The sequence below is a fragment of the Chlamydotis macqueenii genome, chromosome 9 (genome assembly GCF_036417535.1).
Source record: "Chlamydotis macqueenii isolate bChlMac1 chromosome 9, bChlMac1.mat, whole genome shotgun sequence".
NCBI lineage: Eukaryota > Metazoa > Chordata > Aves > Otidiformes > Otididae > Chlamydotis > Chlamydotis macqueenii.
Genome location: NC_141564.1, coordinates 975,419 through 994,252, shown reverse-complemented (window position 1 = coordinate 994,252; position 18,834 = coordinate 975,419). Strand labels below are relative to the sequence as shown.

The following is an 18,834-nucleotide window of genomic DNA, read 5'->3' as shown; positions in this document are numbered from 1 at the left end:
AATAGTTCCAAATTTTAGACGCCTCTAGGGAAAAGATCTTGTAGAAGTTGTTGAAACCTTCAGTTGTGCCCAGGTTCTGGCTAGGATAGAGTTAATATTCACCTGAGCTGGGTGGAGAACTGAAGCTGGTAGCCCCTATGGCTGGGATAGTTAACTAATTAGCTAACAGCTGGGGTTAATTTACCCAAATTAGCCAAAGGGCTGTTCCATCCCATCTGCCATCATGCTCAGTGTATCAGTGAGGGGGGTGCTGAGGGGAGTCTCCCTGCTACTTGGAAGAAACTGGGTGTGGAGATTTGTTGTAAGCCATTATACTGTATTTGTTTTCCATCACTGTTTTGTTTTCTTCTGTCATTGTTGTTAAATTTACTTTTTGTTCAATCTCAACCCACGTGTTTGTTTTTTTTCCTGGTTTTCTTTTGTTTACCAAATCTCCCCCTGTTCTCTCGGAGGGTGGGGGGGGGAGTGAGTGAGAGAGAGAGAGACTGCATAGTCTGGTCCCGATTGGGGCTGAACTAGGACAAGTTGGAAAAACGCCATGAAGTTTTAACCATTTGTGGTGAACTACAGGCCAGTCTCTGCTAAATAACTGCATCAAAGAATAAAAAATATTTAATAGTTTGGAAAAACAAGCTATTTAACAATGAAACCAAAGTGAAAGACTGACTCCCTGCAGCCCTAAATTTCCGATTGTCTTGGCGGTCTCTGCCCAGGCCGGTCTTGGCAAGCCAAGAAATGAAACTGCCTGTACTCTGCAATGCCAACCAGACGCATTCTTTAATCTTATAAGCAACTGAAGCAGGGAATTATTACAGTCTGGGATACACGGAGAAGAGAACATTGGTGCATCACTAAATAAATGTTCAGAGTTCTGGGACAGTTGGGGATCTGCCTACTATTTTTTTAACACACCCAGACAGTCTCATTTGGTACAGCGTTGCTCTAAACCTATCACCGTTCTGTGAGTTCTTGCTGCTCTTGAGACAATGAGGGGGGAACTAATTAAGGAAGGAAACCTGCAGGTCTGATGACGGATTTTGACTGAGATGAGTTGGATGATAAATATGGATCAATATAGGCATTAACCATAAAAATCAGGTTTGTAAAACCTAACTGATTGGTATAATGCCCTAAACTCTTCCTTCCCCTCACTGAGCCCATCCTGGCCTCAGTGGTTCCTCTTGCTTCCTGGGTCGTAAGATTAAATTTTTAAACTGAGACCATCATGTTTTCTCCCCTTTGAAAAGGAACCTACATCCTTCCCTGAGTGGTATTTGCATTCAGCTCACACAAGATCCAGCTACAGCGCCCAATGTTACAAGGAACAGAAATTACAACGGACACGGTTTGGTGACTGCGTTCCTAGCTCCACACACTTTATCGTCCATGTCTAACCAAGTCACCCTGTAGAAATCTCTAGATTAACTTAAAGTACGAATAAAAAAATCCACTTATTCTGTGACCGAACGAGCTTGTCCTTTAGAGACTTTTTCCACATAGAAAAAACTCTTAGCAACAAGCTCGTGGTTTCTACTGCACTTCAGAAGATAACACACAACACACCCTGTTCTGAACACTGAGTCCACAACACCAGGCATAGCCTCTAAATTCAGCAATTCTGAATTTAGAGGCATAGCCTCTAAACACAGCCTTAAATCTACGAACCTTCACTGGTTCAGTTACACAAAGGCCAGTGAAGATCAGACACAAACTACTCAGAAAAGAGCAACGTGAAAGCGGAAAACCAGAAACACCAGTGCCAGGTTTGTCGGAGCGGAGGATGAGCCCAGAACGGCAGTACCGCCCTCTGCTTTGTGTGCCCTCTTCTTACAGCACCTTTCAAACAAAAGGTTCATCGCCCAACATCACCGGCTCAGTCTTCACCGCGGGCTCTCCTCCTGCTGTGGCTTGCTAACCTCTCTTTCCACCATTTCTGACTGAAGCTCTATAATGAAGGTAACACATGGCTGCCAACGGCTCCAGTCATTTTAAGCCAAACCTTTAGGGACCGAGCTTTGTTTCTGCCGAAGGAGACTTGCAGAGCATCTGTCTGCTCACGCCTGCTTTACAAATTCCAGGGCAGCCCTGCCCCGGCTGTCTGACTGGTTACAAATAGGCACGGCTCTGAAGCAGCAAGATCAGTTGCAAAAAGAAGAAATATTACACGTTCTTGTGCTTACGAAGTGGTCTGGAAAACAGCTGGTTTTCTGATTGGCTATGGGAGTGCTGGGATTAGAAAAGCCTGCTTACCTATGCATTAATGTTTCAAGGTTAATTTTCATTCCCCCTGGCATCTTGGTGTAAGCTCTGACTGACACTTTCCCTTCGGTAGTGTTTATGAAGGAGCGGCTTTGTCTTGTTCCTCTGCTGTATAAGCAAGGTTTGAGATCACATTCAGCTGGTGCGCTCATAGTTTCCCAGTTCCGTCAATATTCACGAAACCTGTAGGAACTTTTACCTCTGGGACATCTAGCCTGTTGTCAAATTAGGTAGATACCATCCAGTTCGAAAGTGACTACAGATTGTCATGTGGAGACCCTGACCGCGTGTACACGGAAGATACGCCATGACCAGAAACGAAGGTCTAATCGCTAGCACGCAGAACGGCAGCTTCGTGTGGCACGTCAAGCACATCAGATACGAGATCCTGCCAACTGCAGAGGAGTCACAAGAAGAACGCTGGTGGGGCAGAAGCAACAGTTCCTCCTTCTCCCACTGTCAGGACTGGTAGCAACACAGTCTGTCTCCTTATCAAAGCTACCCACCCTCCAGCCTTCCTTGTTCTTCTCACCTGCCTCCCACAGACCATTAGGGCTCAACATTTGGCTTGACAAAAGCTGGAGACCAACACTCTGCTTCTACCGATGGAGGCTATTGCTGTGGGAGGTTGTTTGAGGTGGCTGCATCAAGACACTGGGCTCCTCTGTCTCCCTAGTTAAGCCTCTCGGAGCCATGGGGGGAGGCTTCATTCCCAAATGTGTCCCCGAAAGGAGCGGGACACCTAGGTCTGTCTGCTTCTGTATAACTAGAGTTTTACTTTGGTGCTGCCCTCTCCTTTTCTCTGCCTATTTTTATAGGACTGCTTTGTCTCAGCATCCACTAAAAATAGTGTCTTCTACGATAATGCCATCTCAGATCCCACAATTTTTTTTAAATGAAATCGTGACTCATCATGCCTACCATGCTTGCAGAGTGTGTTGATCAGTCACATTAAAAAGATTCTTCAAGTCAGTTAATTTGACATCTTAAATATATGCTCTGAAAACCCTAAATGCCACTGCGTAACTAGAACGAAAGCCTTAACTGAACTTTCCCCACCATTTCTCCTTTATTTGCTCTCCCCTCAGTTTGAATTTGCTTTTTCATTGCTCTCAGTTGAACCTGAAATTGCTTCTGGTGGTAAACAGGCAACCAGAAAAACATAATTATGCTTCTTCACTGAGGCGCTAATCCTAGGTATTCTCTTGATTTTTAAAAAAATATTTAATCAAACTAATTTAAATCTAATTCAACTAGTTTGTGGAACTATTTTTATGCACGCGAATCCACAGCTGCTTTGGGACAGTGTTTTGCCCAACTACATGTAGTTTTGGACAGATTTAGGTCTTGCCTCTGTTGAAGTCTGATCCACTCATTTCCAGAATCCGGTACAAAATAGTGAAGATAAATAATTTTGTCTCACAGAGGTCTTTGAGGACCTCTTAGAGGGGCAGGGGGAGGTGTGGATCTGGAACGACTTATCTCACCGAAATACACTGTTTAAGAAGCAAGGTGGGAAATTTTTTAAACTGTGCATAACTCATTAAGTGATTTTAACCGGGCAACCTCATTTTGGTGGATTTGACACTGACCCTTCTCAAATGCTTAGAAAAATTACTTCAAAAAATATGGCTCTGCCCACACATACCATCAGTTAAAAAGAGCATGGGATAGCTCAGTTAAATATCTTCTGCTGGAATCTGGAGGAGGTGGCCACCACATCAGAATTATGGAAATTCTCCCTAATCGCTGCGTGTCAGGCAGATAGACTCACAGAATCACAGCATGGTTTGGGTGGCTCTGAGCAACCTGATCTGGTTGGAGATGTCCCTGCTCCTGACATGGGGGTTGGACTGGATGGGCTTTGAAGGTCCCTTCCAACCCAAACCATTCTATGATTCTGTGATTCACGCTCTGAATATGAAGAGCACAAAGCTACGCAGAAGAACTTCTGACCCTACTACGTTCTTCAAGTTCTCACATACCCTGTGGTGGGGTCTGTGTGTTTATCTACGACATAACTGCTCGTTCTACTTAATGGAAGCTCTGCTGCAGCCAGCAGCAGACTAACGGGGAACGGAGGCAATTAGACAGCCCACCCGCGGGCAGACAGTCTTTACGCTCAGAAACTTCTCGACTATTTAAAGATATCACTGTGCGGTCACGTGCACCCTAACGGGTGAGGATTACCTGAAGCAGGAGCGTGTGCGTGTGGCTTTCTTGTGCACACAGTTTCATGTCTCCATTCAGCTGCTTTCTGGTTTTAAGCGGTGCTTCTTTAACACGCCTTCACGCAGAGCGGCGAGGCTTGTGACACCTACGTTACACAGCATGAGAAGGAAAAGACGCTTTCCTACGGCTCCCAGGAGAGAGAGAGATCCCAGCTGCTCACACACTGCCAGCTGGAATTGTCCTGTGTCAAGTAATATTCTATCGAGTGTCCTCCCACCTGTTTTTTTTTTGTCATTACTATTGTTTAGCCTCCTCTTGCTCCACCTCTCAGGATTTTGGGAAGCAGACAGAATCTTGTTTCCTGCACTGCTATTGAATGGGTGTGCTGTTACGGGACGGAAGAGCGCAACTGGGTAATTTCCAAGCGTTTCCCTTCCCTGAGCACAGAGATCAATGCCTACTGAGGAAGGATGTGTTATAAGGATCAACATCTCCTTTTTGTAGAGATCTGAGATATTTCATAAGAAATAGGGAAACAGAAGATTACCAGTTGTTGCTTTCATGTTGCAGCTATTGCTTTTAGATTATAATTTCCTTTCCCCTATGGACTAAATTTTGGTGACTTATTTTCCCTGCCATTGATTCTGATCACTTCTTTTTGCAGTCACTAACAGCTACAACTAATATGCATAGCTCAACTTTTTGGTAGGTAGGAGACTGGGAATCATAGAATGACAGAATGGTTTGGGTGGGAAGGGACCTTCAAAGCCCACCCAGTCCAACCCCCCTGCCAGGAGCAGGGACATCTCCAACCAGATCAGGTTGCTCAGAGCCCCGGCCAACCTGGCCTGGAATGTTTCCAGGGATGGGGCATCCACCACCTCTCTGGGCAACCTGTTACATTTTAAGAGATGTAACTCTCTCCTCTGCACACAGGAGAATTTGATCCTGTACATTTAAATGGTTAAAAAGGAACTTGAATTGGAATATGCCTTATGTGAGATGTTTGGAATAGCCTGACAGTGACTCAGAATAAAAAAAAGCATCTTCTGGAAGACAGAGCTAATTATCCATTAACATTTGGATGCGATGCTTGTCTCGCATTAATTTCCATGCTTGCCAAAACGATTCTGGCAGAGGAGCCAGTTGTGACATGGAGAAACAAAAATATTAGTTTGGAAGTGCTATGTAGGCCACGCAGCCGCACGCAAAAGGACGCGCATGAATGGAAGTGTGAGGGCGGAGCAGCACCCAGGGGGGACAATTTACCAATGGTAACCCCAGAGTATGAAAAGGCTCAGGCACATCTTCTGCACGGTAATCTAAATAACTCAAAAGGCTTCACGAGAGGTGCCCCTAAGCTATGCAGTGGTACCTTCTCTATCTCACCAAAGTGAGATCAGGCCATCCCTCAAAAGATCCATCCTTGTCAAAGCAGGATGATGCCGCTCTACTGACAGCTTCTCTGCCCAGCAATCCAACAGGATGCAGGGCAACTTGGGGAGACAACAGCATGAGGCCAAGTCTGGGTCTTCCTTCCGCCGTGCAGTTTCTAGCGTGATCAGAGAGTGACCATTTCCCTCCCTAGCTGTGAGTGGAGAAAGGCTTTTTCCCCGATCTTGCCCTGCATTTTCATTAGGATTGCCACAAAAATCACATTACTCCATCCTGATTCTGTGTAAAACTTCTCCCGTGAGCCGCACAGCTGCTCTCTGACACGCAGATGAGGTTTCCAACCGCTCTCCTTGCAAGCCTTAACGGAGCATTTCCAAAAGCAGACAACCCCGTGTATACTGCCTTCTGTGAGTCACTCAGGTTCACCTAAATCAGGTCCTGATGTGATTTTCCTGCGTCTCCCCAGCCCAGCCACAACTCTTTTTTAGGTTCGCGCTGTGAGTTGTCAGAAGGACATGTTATACTGCTCCCCCTCCAGCATTTTCAGCAGTAATGTGCCTGAAATTTAGTCCCCACTACGCCTCAGAAGGTGGAGATCTCAGATGACTTGGTGGATTTATGAGTTTGGGTATTTTCAAGGCTATCCCTGTTTTAACGGCTGGACTGCATTAATGAATCACCCGGAGTCACCTCATCATAATCCACTGCTCCAAAACCAGCTGTGAACATTTTCTTTCCATTAAGGCTGATTCCTTTGGGTTTGGTGTAATCAGTTATCACTTATGACTTAAAGAAAATACGCCAATAAATATTTATGCCCCACGCACCATCTGCTTTCTCCGGTGCCCTGGGTACTCAGCGTTTAACAGATTTCTGTAAGCCTCACACCGCAGTTCTTGTTAGAAGGAGCCGCTGCCTGTAACAGCAGCAAGCAGTTACAGACGTTTGCTCCAGAGGTAGCACAAGAATCCCATCTCTTGATAAAGAAGATGATGGAGGGACTGAGAATACGCCAGTGCGAAATGCCGAAGGGGATACAGCTCCAGGACCACGCTGGATCCTCCCAGTGTTTATTTCTAGCTAAGCATCCAGTTCTCCTAAAGACAGATAGGAAAACACCGCTCGTATGAGAGCATCCTGGGGGGACAGGAAAGGAGATGGCAGATCGAGACAGAAGGTTAAAGAGTGTCCAAGGAAAGAGAAGAAAATCTATTGTCAATCTCCCCTGCCTCAAAATTCCTGAAGCAGCTTTTGGCTGCTGTATGAAACACGTGTGTGGTACTGAAAATGTGGAAACACAACCCTTTAAGGGCATATTTAATTTCTGCCTTAACATCAGCTCATGTGGGAAGATGTATTTTTCAGAGCCAAGTATGCAGAAGAGCAAAAAGAGGAACATATTTTACAGATTATACCAGCCATCCTCTCACCGGTCTTTCAGACTGGTGCTCGGTCTGCCTGTGCGGGGCTCCAGACGGCAGAGTAACCCGCGAAGAGGAGGGTGGGAGCGGGAGAGGGGCTCTCGCGAAGGTCCAACTCCTCACCACGGCAGCGCCAACGCCCACGCACGCCTGAGAAAGGACGAAGACTCAACACCACAGTTCCGCCTGCAGCTGTGGATTCCTGCTCCTTGTCAGGATATAATTAAGGGATCGTCAGGCTGAATAGGAAGACGGGACTTAAAACTAAAAATAACTCCAGTAATTACGGCTTAGAGCTGGGAAGCAACAGATGGGTTTTGATTTCTCAAAGAGACAATGCTGTTCTTGAAGACGGTTGAATAATTCCTGAGGGAAAGGTAAAATAAACACTTTGTAATGCCTTGTCTGTGCGACACACCGCCGAAAGCGCGTGTGCACGCTCGCCAGGGAGGGCAAACACCTTGGTAGGTCGTTTCATGCAGACAAATAGGGCTTGGCCATGCTTACTAGAAAATCTAAATCTTAATTTAAACACAATAAACCAAAACAGCTGCTTCAGCTATGTATGGTCACTCTTCAGGAACATGCATTGGGTTTCGATTTTTAAAACCTCAAGATCGCACTTCCGTATCTGGCTGTATAAAGTCTTGCTGACTACGGCCAAACCTGGGAAGAAACATCCTCCTTTCCGAACTCCGGTAAGACCAGATCTCCACCCTTCAGAAAGGGTCATTTTTTGGAGACTCTGGAGGACATACTGGAGACGGGGGCTCTGATGAAGCGATACAAAATGTACCGGCGCTTAGATTTCAACACCCTGGCCCAGCATCCCTGCAAGTTACCTGGGAGCAATTCTAGTGTCAGAGTGATGTAAAATATGAATCTGTATGTTGGTATCTAAAGATAAGTAGTGTCAAATCTTTAAAAAGACTCGAGTGAAGAAGTGAATGAAAACCACTTACAATCTACTTTAATTCAGCCGAAAGCTGGTCTCCTCATTTCCACAAAATACACCTTGCCAAGGATTTTCCCTTTCTGCATATGTTAACATTCAGTTTGAATTTATTTGTGGGAGCTGGTTCCTGGATGTTTTTGTTCCATCATTTGAGTGAGCACTGGCACTTGTCCGACACGATGGTGAGACGATTCAAGGAAGAATCATCAAGAAAAAGGTATTTCTTAATTTCAGAGTTACTTTTCTTTCCTAACTGACTTACGCCACGTTTGTACAAATGCCAGGGCAGCAAAAAAAAAGATAAAGTAGGGTCTGGAGGAGGAGGAGGTGAGACCAAAGAAGCCCTGATTTGACCAGCTCCAATGAATGTGTAATGGCATCCTTAACCTCCTCCCGAATCTGTTTAAAGGCTCCGTGGATAAACCGCAGTGACGCTGACAATTCTTTGGCACCTGCCTAGGCTAGTGAGGCGATGCGGTAGCAAGGTGAGCAGCCAGCTCTGAAAATCCAGCTGCTGTGATGGCAAAACGACATTCTTCATTATCTCAGCAAACAGAGCGATCATCATCGACAACATGATCCTGTTTGCTTCCAATCTGTTTTATTTGTCACCAAGGCAACAGCCCCACCACCCTTCACCAACAGAAGCATTTCCTCCTTTCCTTGAGATGCTAACGTCTGTCTCCTCAACTGGGTATGTTCTCCTGGATTCAACCAACTGGCTAACAACCCCAAGCGGCGATTCCTCCTCCTCCTCCTCCTCCTCCTCCTGCACTGTGGACGGATCAGGCCTCCTCCACGTGGCATCAGCCCACCCGCTTGCTGGGTACCATCCATCTCCACCATCCCCACTTCCCAAGCTGCGTTGTCCCCCACTCGCCTTGCTGCTACCACCAGTGCTCATCAGACCACTTGGAGAAAAAGGGCAAACGGCACGGGGCCAGACAAACGCCTCTGCCTTCCGTAGCTATCATTGCCATGTAATGGTGTAAAGTTTGGGTTTCTACTGATACTTGACAAAAAAGGTTGTAGCACTTCTGCCAAAGCCTGGGAATCCCGTCACCTCTCGCAGGGAGGCACGCCGCGTGGGAAGGAAAGGGCGTCTTTTCCCAGATCAGTGGTTCTCAGGTGCAATTCCCTGTTAGACTTCCCAGCCTCCGTGTTGGGACAAGATTTTATTTTATTTCATTTTATTTTCTGAGACAAAATCTTTTTTTTTTCAGTGCAAATATCACTTCTAATGGCTCTTCTATCCCTTGCTGGTGTAGAGCGTGAAAGTCCAGAGAATTTCTGGAAAATTCACTGCTGTGATTTGTGCATCTGAGGTACATGAATGCTAAATGTCTTGTAGGACTATAATACCATCTTTTTTTGGGGGGGGTTTGCTTTATATCCTACTTTTTTTTCTGAATAACTCCTTTCATTAACAATTCCTAAAAGACTATTAAGACACATTTATAGCCGCGTGGCAATACCACTTTGCTCGTGCTGACTCTTATGGCACAGGCAGTGAAACGAAAAATGCCAAACCTTAGGAGCTGCTAAGAAGAATCATAAATGACTTTTCTGCATGCAAGATTAAGACTTTGCACTTTAGGATTGTCCAATGCTAGAAGGAAACACAAATCATCTAATTAAGGAAGAACTTAAATTTCTTAACTTGTGCTTACATAAGCCAGCCACAAATGCTCAGCAGTGGTAGTTAAATAATCTAGATTTTGGAGGCAAAGTAGGGACAAAGTATCTACCATTATTTTCTTCTTGAATAAGTTTTGCTTAAGAGCATGGCCAAAGCAGGGAGCATTTGATGTAGATCCAGAGAAAGCCAGCTGGTAGTAACGGAGAGGACAAAGGCATACAGATTTATGTGAAGCTACATGTATTTTACGAGGTCTCTACACAGGGTAATAAGATTGTCACCTTATAGATATTTTAATTACATTTATAAGTCACAATGTGCAGCTTGTGAATGATTATGTCTCATGAATCCATATACTTTATGTTATTAGGTGGATGTTGATTAAGTTCTCATTCAGTGGAAAGAAACAAAACAGGACTTCCATAACTAAACTACCTTTCAAATTTAGACCTCTAATGATAACATCAGCATGAAATTGCTGCTAAACAGCGCCACTGTTAACTGAAAATAACAATATTCTCTGAAGAGGAAAAACCAGTCAGAACATCAGCGCAGAAGTTTTTTGAGGGAGTCTAACCTTTCCAAGCAGACAGCACGGCAAAATCAGACCAGATCATCTGAAATAAGGAGGGTAGCACGCTTCGACCCAGGGACATTTCAAAGAGAGCTGCTGGGATCTTTTATTCCAGTCCAGAAATGAAAACAAACAGGATTTACCTTCACTCTCTCCTGCTGTGCCTTCACTTCAAGCACATAGAAATCTCCTTCAGCCGACCCTTCCTGACCAGCCTCTGTGGGAAGTCTCCCTAGAAAGCCCTCTCAGCCTAAGACACGTAGCCCTGGCCCCCAGACTCAATCCCTGCATCTCTAATTTCATTTCCTAAATGCCGACACAGAGAACTGGACAAAAACAGTCTGTACAGAAAGCTGAAAAGGCAAGCTAGGACCAGACAATCTCTCAAACTCTGTTCACATCACATCGACTCATTATCCACATAACACTTCTTTTCATGGACAACTCACCAACACTCCGCCAAGCTGGCAGAAAAACGGAAGGCAGACACCACATCTCGCTATTGTTCCTCCTTACGATTTTCACTGTTCATCCGTGCAGGTGACCAGAAACACTGGATGAACTATGGACACGCTAGCATTTCTTCTATTATGGTGGGGAACCAGAATTTGAAATAACAAGAAGATTTACAACTTAAATATGAAATGCTCTTCCTGTAACACAACTTACTGTTTTCATATCGTAACAGCTACGTTTTAATTAACCAGTTTGGAAATAAATGGACCATTACACATACCAAAATGCCTGTTCTGCTCAAAAAAACCTCCTATTCTTGAAAAAGTAGTCTGCTATAACTGCGTTAAATGTTTAGTGTTTTAATAAATCAACATTAGTATACTTGGTGAGCATATGTAGGACAGCCATGAGTCTATTTTTACTGGTACTAACTGTGCTAATCTGTAACGGGATGTAATGAAGATAACATTTATGAAAGCTATGTTCATATGGTCTTGTGGCATTTATAGTTACCTAAGGTGTGAAGAGGAATTCCGAAAAAAAGCCCCATGTGCTTACACTCTGATCCACATATCCAGTTTGATGATTAAAGTCAAAGTTTTCTAGTATGCTGCTTGTATTTACATTGGTTGTACAACTTTGTAGGCACTCAATCAAAATTCTGTCCTCTACTACCACTCAGAATAAATTAACCAGGAACATGAACAAAACTTCAGTTGTGCTCCTAACAGTTTATGGGTAACTATTCAACAGTGACTCAAAAGCATAAATTTGAGGGTCAGATCAAGAACTAAGCTTCCAGGCCACCAAATCCCTTTTCTCTTGATGTGAACAGTGATGTTCCAAAATAATATTTAACTTCTTAGCTCTCTATCTAGGATATTTTAAATTCACTCAATACAACATTGTACGTTACACTTAAATCTCATTAATACCAAATTCTTCCGATACAATCTCTTTTCTTCTACAGTCATAACTGTAAATTGCAGAATCAACTCGGTACTAAAATTCTGCTTTGAAAATTGCAAAACTTTCTGCGTGTGTAGCGTGGGCACTGAGGAACAGGCAACGGGGGAAGGTGACTTGTTTCAAAGCATATCCCAATATTCCTCCCATGTAAGAAAGGGGTTGGTCAGGCTCTTGTAGTTTAGGACGGCGTTAGGAAATGTATCCTGGAAACCTCCCGGAGCACCTTTGCTCACGCTCTGCCTACAAGCAGAACTACACCAGCACACTACAGTAACACAAGCTGTTCCCTTAGGAAAGAGTTTTGTCTTTTCTTTGGCAAAGAGGGGGTTAAACCAAAATTATCATGTTGAATGACTTCGCCAGGGAAAACTGTGGGCACTCAGCACATGCAAGATTTGGGTCTGTGACATGCCAAAACCCCTTCTCTCAGAATTTCCTCATGGGACTGCAATGAGCAGTCATTGCGGTACTTCTGCCTCTTCTCGCGCATCTGCAGCACGGTAAGAGTAATGCTTGTTTTCCCTACAAGGCGACTGACCCGAGCTAGATAAAACGTGATCTGTGCTTTCAGGAGGAAAAGTGTGCATTAGGCTGCTCTACTGGGTATTTTTAAATCAAATCTGAGTATAGTCTTGCTTTAACAAGCTCTCTTTCCTCAGCAGCTCCACGTTATCAGAGATAGATATAATTTCCTGTAAGATTCAGAGACATGAAGAATAAAGTCAAAGCTCAACATATCAAAAAGCAAGCCATAATTCATTGTAATATTATTATCTGGAGTAATCATTTCCTCTGAGAAAATGAGCCTCATTTTAGGATATGAAATACTAAACAGTAAAACCAAGTGACTGGGGTCAATGTTTTTTGCATTAAAAGCAATCCTTTCCTAGATCAAACACAAGGATGCCACTGATCGCCTGCCTGATGACCCCATTCTGGGGAAGAACGCATTCAGGACACTGCTGAAGCGACAGCATTCTGGCTGTAATTGAATCATGCTGGCACTTCCTAACACTGTGACCCTTGACCCTCCCGCTTGGGAGAATGCTCAAAGACCAGGAAACTGTCTAATTTTGGGAGTCTAGGAAATCAGTACCACTTTGCATTACTCCTTAATACCCCCGAAACGTCCGCATCCTCGAGGAAATCCCAGCAGTCCTCAGTCAGTCTTTAGGTTGTGTGCAGCACAAGCAGTGCTGGAAACCTTTTGCCTAAGATGAAACTGCTCTTGTTGGCTCACCGGGGCCAGGGAGCAGCAACCAAATGCAATTCCAAGTAAGGATCTGCTCTCTGAGTCCTCCACCAAACAAAAACCCATTACAATCCTAGCAACCTACTTCCATCCAATTTCACGTAGACAGCATGTAAAGCAACACAACTCCTATTTCTTCACGTACAGTCTTAACCGAAACCGGTTCTCAATTGCATTATAGCCCACAATAGTGAGACTTAAATTTCATTTCAGATGTAAAATAATTCTGTTTGAGTACTTCAGCAGCTTTTCATCATCTCATATGGAAAGAGTTGTTTCTTTAATTGTATCTCTATGCCTCCAATAACATTGAGCAGCCTTTTAAACATCTGCTGGTTCGAACCTGCCACTTAACAAGTTACGGTTTGGAATAATTTTCTCTTTGGCTTATTTTTTTCACTTGTCAGTTGCAGATGATGAACGTAAAAAAATACAGAAGGCCACAAAGTCTAAAGGCCAAATGTGGGGAAACCCCACATTACTGTAGTAATATTTATTAATATGCTCTGTATAAAAATCTGTATGCACTTTTGCTCTGAATGTTCGCTTTTAAGAGAAAGCTGGAAATTACAGAAACTGTAGATAGACAGCTATAATTTCAGTGTCAGTTAGCCATTGAGTTTTTTTAATTTAACATGTGCCGCCGTTGGCCCCACACCCTATCTAGTGGATTTTTCCCCAGAGGAGATGACGGAGCACTTACCGAGGCACAGTTGCTTTCTGACTTGTCTTCCAGAAAGCCAATCTGGCATGGTGTCCTCTGATTCTGCAGCCAGTAGTCTGTTGAGTCTAGCAGACTGTTACTGCAGAGAATCTGTGAAAACAGTTAAAATAGTTAAAATAATTTAAAAATTTACTCAGTCCTACTGTAGGCAAATTTTGTCTACAAAATTTTGGGGGGGGAGAAGAGGGCAAGACTGGAACCCCTGTTCCTTTTGGACCTGTCCAGTTAAAGCACCTTAAATCAGATTATTTATATATCCCCTGAAGTATTAGCCCATGTTATTTCCGAACTGAAAGTCCTTGGAGATGCTTGAAGGAGATGCCTAAACCCAACTTTTTTATTGGAAAACATTGCTAGGTGCTTTGTTCTGTGTTAAAGTGATAAACACAGATGTTGGGAAAAATAATTATGTAATGATAGTCAGTACCCTGAGACCAAAACTTGGCGTTCAGTGTCTCTGTGTTCACTCAGCCCTACAGCTTCTGCCACAAACTTTGCTCTAACAAAACCCAAATGGGGCTAGAGATATCTGTAGCCTATAAAGAGGCAAAGCCAGTTTTGCAAGTCTGGTGCAAGTCTTAGTTATTGTATTAGATGGAAACAGGCTGTACTCTAGCTCTTCAGCCATTTATTTTAATAATGATATTTTAGTTGGAGAGAGTCCAGAGGAGGCCACGAAGATGATGAGAGGGCTGGAGCAGCTCTGCTGTGAGGCCAGGCTGAAAGAGCTGGGGCTGTTCAGCCTGGAGAAGAGGAGGCTCCGGGGAGACCTGAGAGCGGCCTCCCAGTGCCTAAAGGGGGCTACAGGAAAGATGGGGAGAGACTCTTCAGCAGGGCCTGTTGTGAGAGGACAAGGGGCAATGGCTTTAAAATAGAAGAAGGTAGATTTAGGTTAGATATTAGGAAAAAAATTTTTCCACTGAGGGTTGTAGAACACTGTCCCAGGTTGCCCAGAGAGGTGGTGGATGCCCCATCCCTGGAAACATTCCAGGCCAGGTTGGCCGGGGCTGTGAGCAACCTGATCTGGTTGGAGATGTCCCTGCTCCTTGCAGGGGGGTTGGACTGGGTGGGCTTTGAAGGTCACCCACCCAAACCCTTCTGTGATTCTATGATTTTAAAACATAAATCTGGTTGCCCTACCTGGAAAAAATAATCTAAAAAATCTATCCACAGTGCTTTATCCTACTGCATGTTTGGCATTGCCACACCTTCGTCCGACTTCAGGAACACCTCACCCATCAGCCTAGATCCCTTCCTTAGGAACAGAAGTGAGAAAAACTTGTGAGGCCTTGTGAAGTTAAGAATTCTCAGGGAAGATGAACGACTGTGGAAAGCTGAGCTGGGCAGTCGACACAATTTTCTAATCCTCAGGGGCAACCCAGAAGTAAGCTTATTACCACCCACAGACTTACACCCACTCAATTTTTTAATCTTTCTGGCAGAAAGCCAGTTCGATTGTTAATACTGCGCTCCCTGTATTATTCTATATTGATTTCTGAATAAAAGTCAGCAGAAAACGGAGGAGGAGGTAATGGGGAACACCACAGTCCGTAAGTCTGGCCTGCTGGAGTGCTCTTTGTCAGTGCCCTCCACAGAGGCTATGCACCTTCGTGGGAGCTGCTCCTCACTCCTCCAGTCCTGCTACGGGACTTCTTCCAAAGAACACGCATTGAGGGTTCACAAAATACTTGGAAAAAGCACGGTGCCCGAAGTCTTTGTTCTGAGAACAACAGAGGCTCAGGGATGCTTCACGAATACTTCACAGATGCTTCATGGATGCTTCACATCAGCAGCATCTCCACGCTGAGGGCTCGTCTCGTTACCGGCTGAACGACTCTGCACTCATGAAAATTTATAACCTCCCATCTCAGTGCAAACAGCTTCCTGTCACCACAACTAACTCTGGGACTAGATGGGCAAGAGAATATATTTCTTATCCCAAAGAAACAATGTTCTGTTACTGTTATAAACTCTTATTTTTTAAAAGTTATTTCTAAGAAATGTTTTCAAATGTGGAAAAACCGAACCATTATAAACTGGTCGGTAAAATCTGGAATCAAGCATTTTTTTCCTCTTTGCCAAAAATGACCACCCTCTGAGGCTTTTCTGAAGACATAAAGAATTGAACGTATACATACATGCTCACACACATAGATCGATGTATGTATGATTTCAGGTTCCATCTGATTCTAGACCTTCTCAGCCTCAAGGGCTGACGTTCTACTTACCAGTTAAGACATAATTTTGCATACATAGGAAGCAGTTCTCTTCAGCTCAGCTTCTGCTGTAACAAGTGGTCTTGTTTCATCTCCTTAAAAATCAAAGTGGGTATGTCTTCTGCCTTAATCACTTTAGATCTTCCTTTCCCAAATCTCAGACGGTTTCTGATGAACTGGAATAGGCGGAAATTATCACGGAGAAAGAAGCTTCAGAAATTCTTGTCTCGTAAGGACTGGGTCTGCGCACCCAACATTTCAGAACAGCTGCACCAGTGCAAACATGTATTGCAGATGATAAATCCATGAAACGAGCTGGGCAGTCCAAACTTCACCTCCGGTGGGATGTTCAGTGTCCCTTGGTAGCTCTGTCTTCCTTTCAGAGGGTGTTTCTTACCAGGCAGCAAACTCTGGTAAAGCACCAACAGAAGAAGTAACTCTCCTGAACAAATGTTTCATTTGGGTCAGGTCGTAGGCCAAGCTTGGGTCACTCCAGGATGGTTTATAAATTACAAAACTACAGCATTTTTGTATGCAGCTTTTCGTGCTAGACTTTGAAGTCAAGGGTAGAAATTATTACACAGAAGTTTTGGACAGCAGGACTTTAAAGTAACCTCAAGGAGATGAACAACTTCAGTTGGGTGATGTCTCTCCTGGGACAGATTCTGTGTGCATCAGTAGTTTGCACATGCACTTGAGCACGCATCCAGAAATACGAAGACGGGTGCAATAGGCACAACATTTTTACCGCTGGAGGTCAGAGAAAATAACTTGCAGCAATTCGGATTTGAGGAAGCCAGGTGAGAAAAGGAAAACCAGATACACGTGAGTCCACGCAGCAGAAGCTGGCAGAGGTCAGCAATCTAAGGAATACAGGTTGGCCCAAAGTCCTCCAGAAAATACTCGGAAAAGACAGTGCTGGGGGAGAGAGACACACGCAGAACACGCGGGAGAGGCCTCCTTGCACATGATCTGGTATAGCAGACATCTGACTGGTGTTTGGGAGACGGGAGGTAACATTCGAGTTAGCGGTGGCAGGAATGGGGAGTAAACTCTGGAGGAGTCTAAACGCTACCTTATGGAATGCAAATTGCTGCACTAGGCCCATTACAGAGGCGTTACTGCTCAGAACCTTCTCACCAGCTCCTCTCTGGAGGAAGGATGATTTGGGCCACCCCACAGTAGGGTTACACACACCTGCTGTGCAAAAATGCGTGTATAGAAGCCATGTGGACTTTCGGGCACACCTCTTTGGTAGCAGACAGCAACATTATCAGGGTCAAAGACACGAACATACGGCAAGAGTGAACGTAATGCTCCTTACAGCATCTCGCTGTTGTAAGACAATCGTCCCTGTTATCTCTGTGCATGCGTTCATGTGAGAGTTTGCATACGTATTAAAACTTGATGGGATATTCATGCTTTTAAAGGAATATACTAAAGTCCTTATAGCATAATAACTTCTCTTCATTCTCACCTAATTGAGACAAGGCCTGGGCCAGTCCCACAGCCATACATTGTTAGAATTTTGCTGAATTCAGTGAGGTTGCTTCTGATTTGCAAGGGTACAACTGAAAGCAGGACTTGAATCACTGACCGTACTTACGTGTAGCAGCTGCACACACTGTACTGCTGTGTATCTGGTTCAGAACAGGATCATCACACTCAGAAAATAATGCAGGATGAATGTGCATCATGCACTAAATCAGCAGTAATTCATGGTTCTAAAAAAAAAAAAGTTTTCCACTCTCATCCAGAGACTCAGCCGTCAGCATTAGTCAGTGGGCTGTGAATCAATGAACTAAATCAGCCTCTAGCAGAGCGTGGATTAGAAAAGTCACTCTTTCCCAGAGGAAAACATTGCATACGAGTTCAGTGTAACAGCTTCCTGCTCCCCGATTTAGATCACAAGGCATTAAAATACAGTAAATATCTATAAACGAGACAACATGAGAAGGACTGTGCTCCACAAATGAAACATCTGCGTCTTCGTGGCTGATCATCCTAATTGCTGCAGTTAATTACTGCTCATCAAAGAAGATATGACAGTGGGACATACAGAATAAGATGAGATATCAAAGGGCACGTCTTCTGCGTTTGTTCGGATTGGTTTGTGTAGTAACGGGCCGCATCTCGTGTGGTTCCTGTGAGGAGCCACCCATGCCAAATCCCATTACTTGGACCTGCAAGTCAACTGCTTACACTGTTCCCCTGCAGCGGGAACCCAGTGTCTCACCAGCGCTTACACATCTAACTTGGAAATCACTGTAACTAACAGAGGCTAAAATAGAAGGTAACGGCCGATTTTTGGTAATTCTTTATCCTTTTCCACACACAAAAAAAAGAATGGCAACACGTTCTGTGACAAGGCTGTAACGAAGCCCAAAATATCCTGCTGTTTGCCAGAACCGCTGGCAGAAGTGAATCATTTCTCTTAGCGCGCCGACAATCACAAAGCCGACTCGTGTCACAATGAAACGTCCCGGTGTCAGGGATCAGAGAGGCGAAGCGGCTCTAAATCACGTTAAAAGAGAGCAGTGCTTCCGAAGGTGACCAAGCTGGGAGCATTTGCAAACGCAGCGGTGGCACATCTCGGTGCTGTGCCACCGTCCTTCGGTCTCACGTAAAACCGACAACTCTGAGGTGAAATGAGAATTTAAGATGTTCTCCCACACAATGGATTTTCTGCCTGTATGAAGACTCCAACTGCAGCCAGCAGCATTTTTAAAAAAGCAGGTTTTCCTTTGCAAACAAACAAAACCCTTTGATCAAATCAAATACTGACACTCTGTCTCTTAGCCG

General features: G+C 44.4%; 1 protein-coding gene across 4 annotated transcripts in view; it reads right to left on the bottom strand.

The window, feature by feature from the left end:
• Window positions 1–18,834, bottom strand: part of SPHKAP (SPHK1 interactor, AKAP domain containing) — a 49,365-nt gene that overhangs the window by 29,086 nt on the left and 1,445 nt on the right. For all 4 annotated transcript variants that reach the window (XM_086754490.1, XM_086754492.1, XM_086754491.1 and 1 more), the window contains exon 2: window positions 13,796–13,906. In XM_086754490.1, the coding sequence (XP_086610616.1) occupies window positions 13,796–13,906 (111 nt within the window). The remainder of the gene's footprint in view (window positions 1–13,795; window positions 13,907–18,834) is intronic.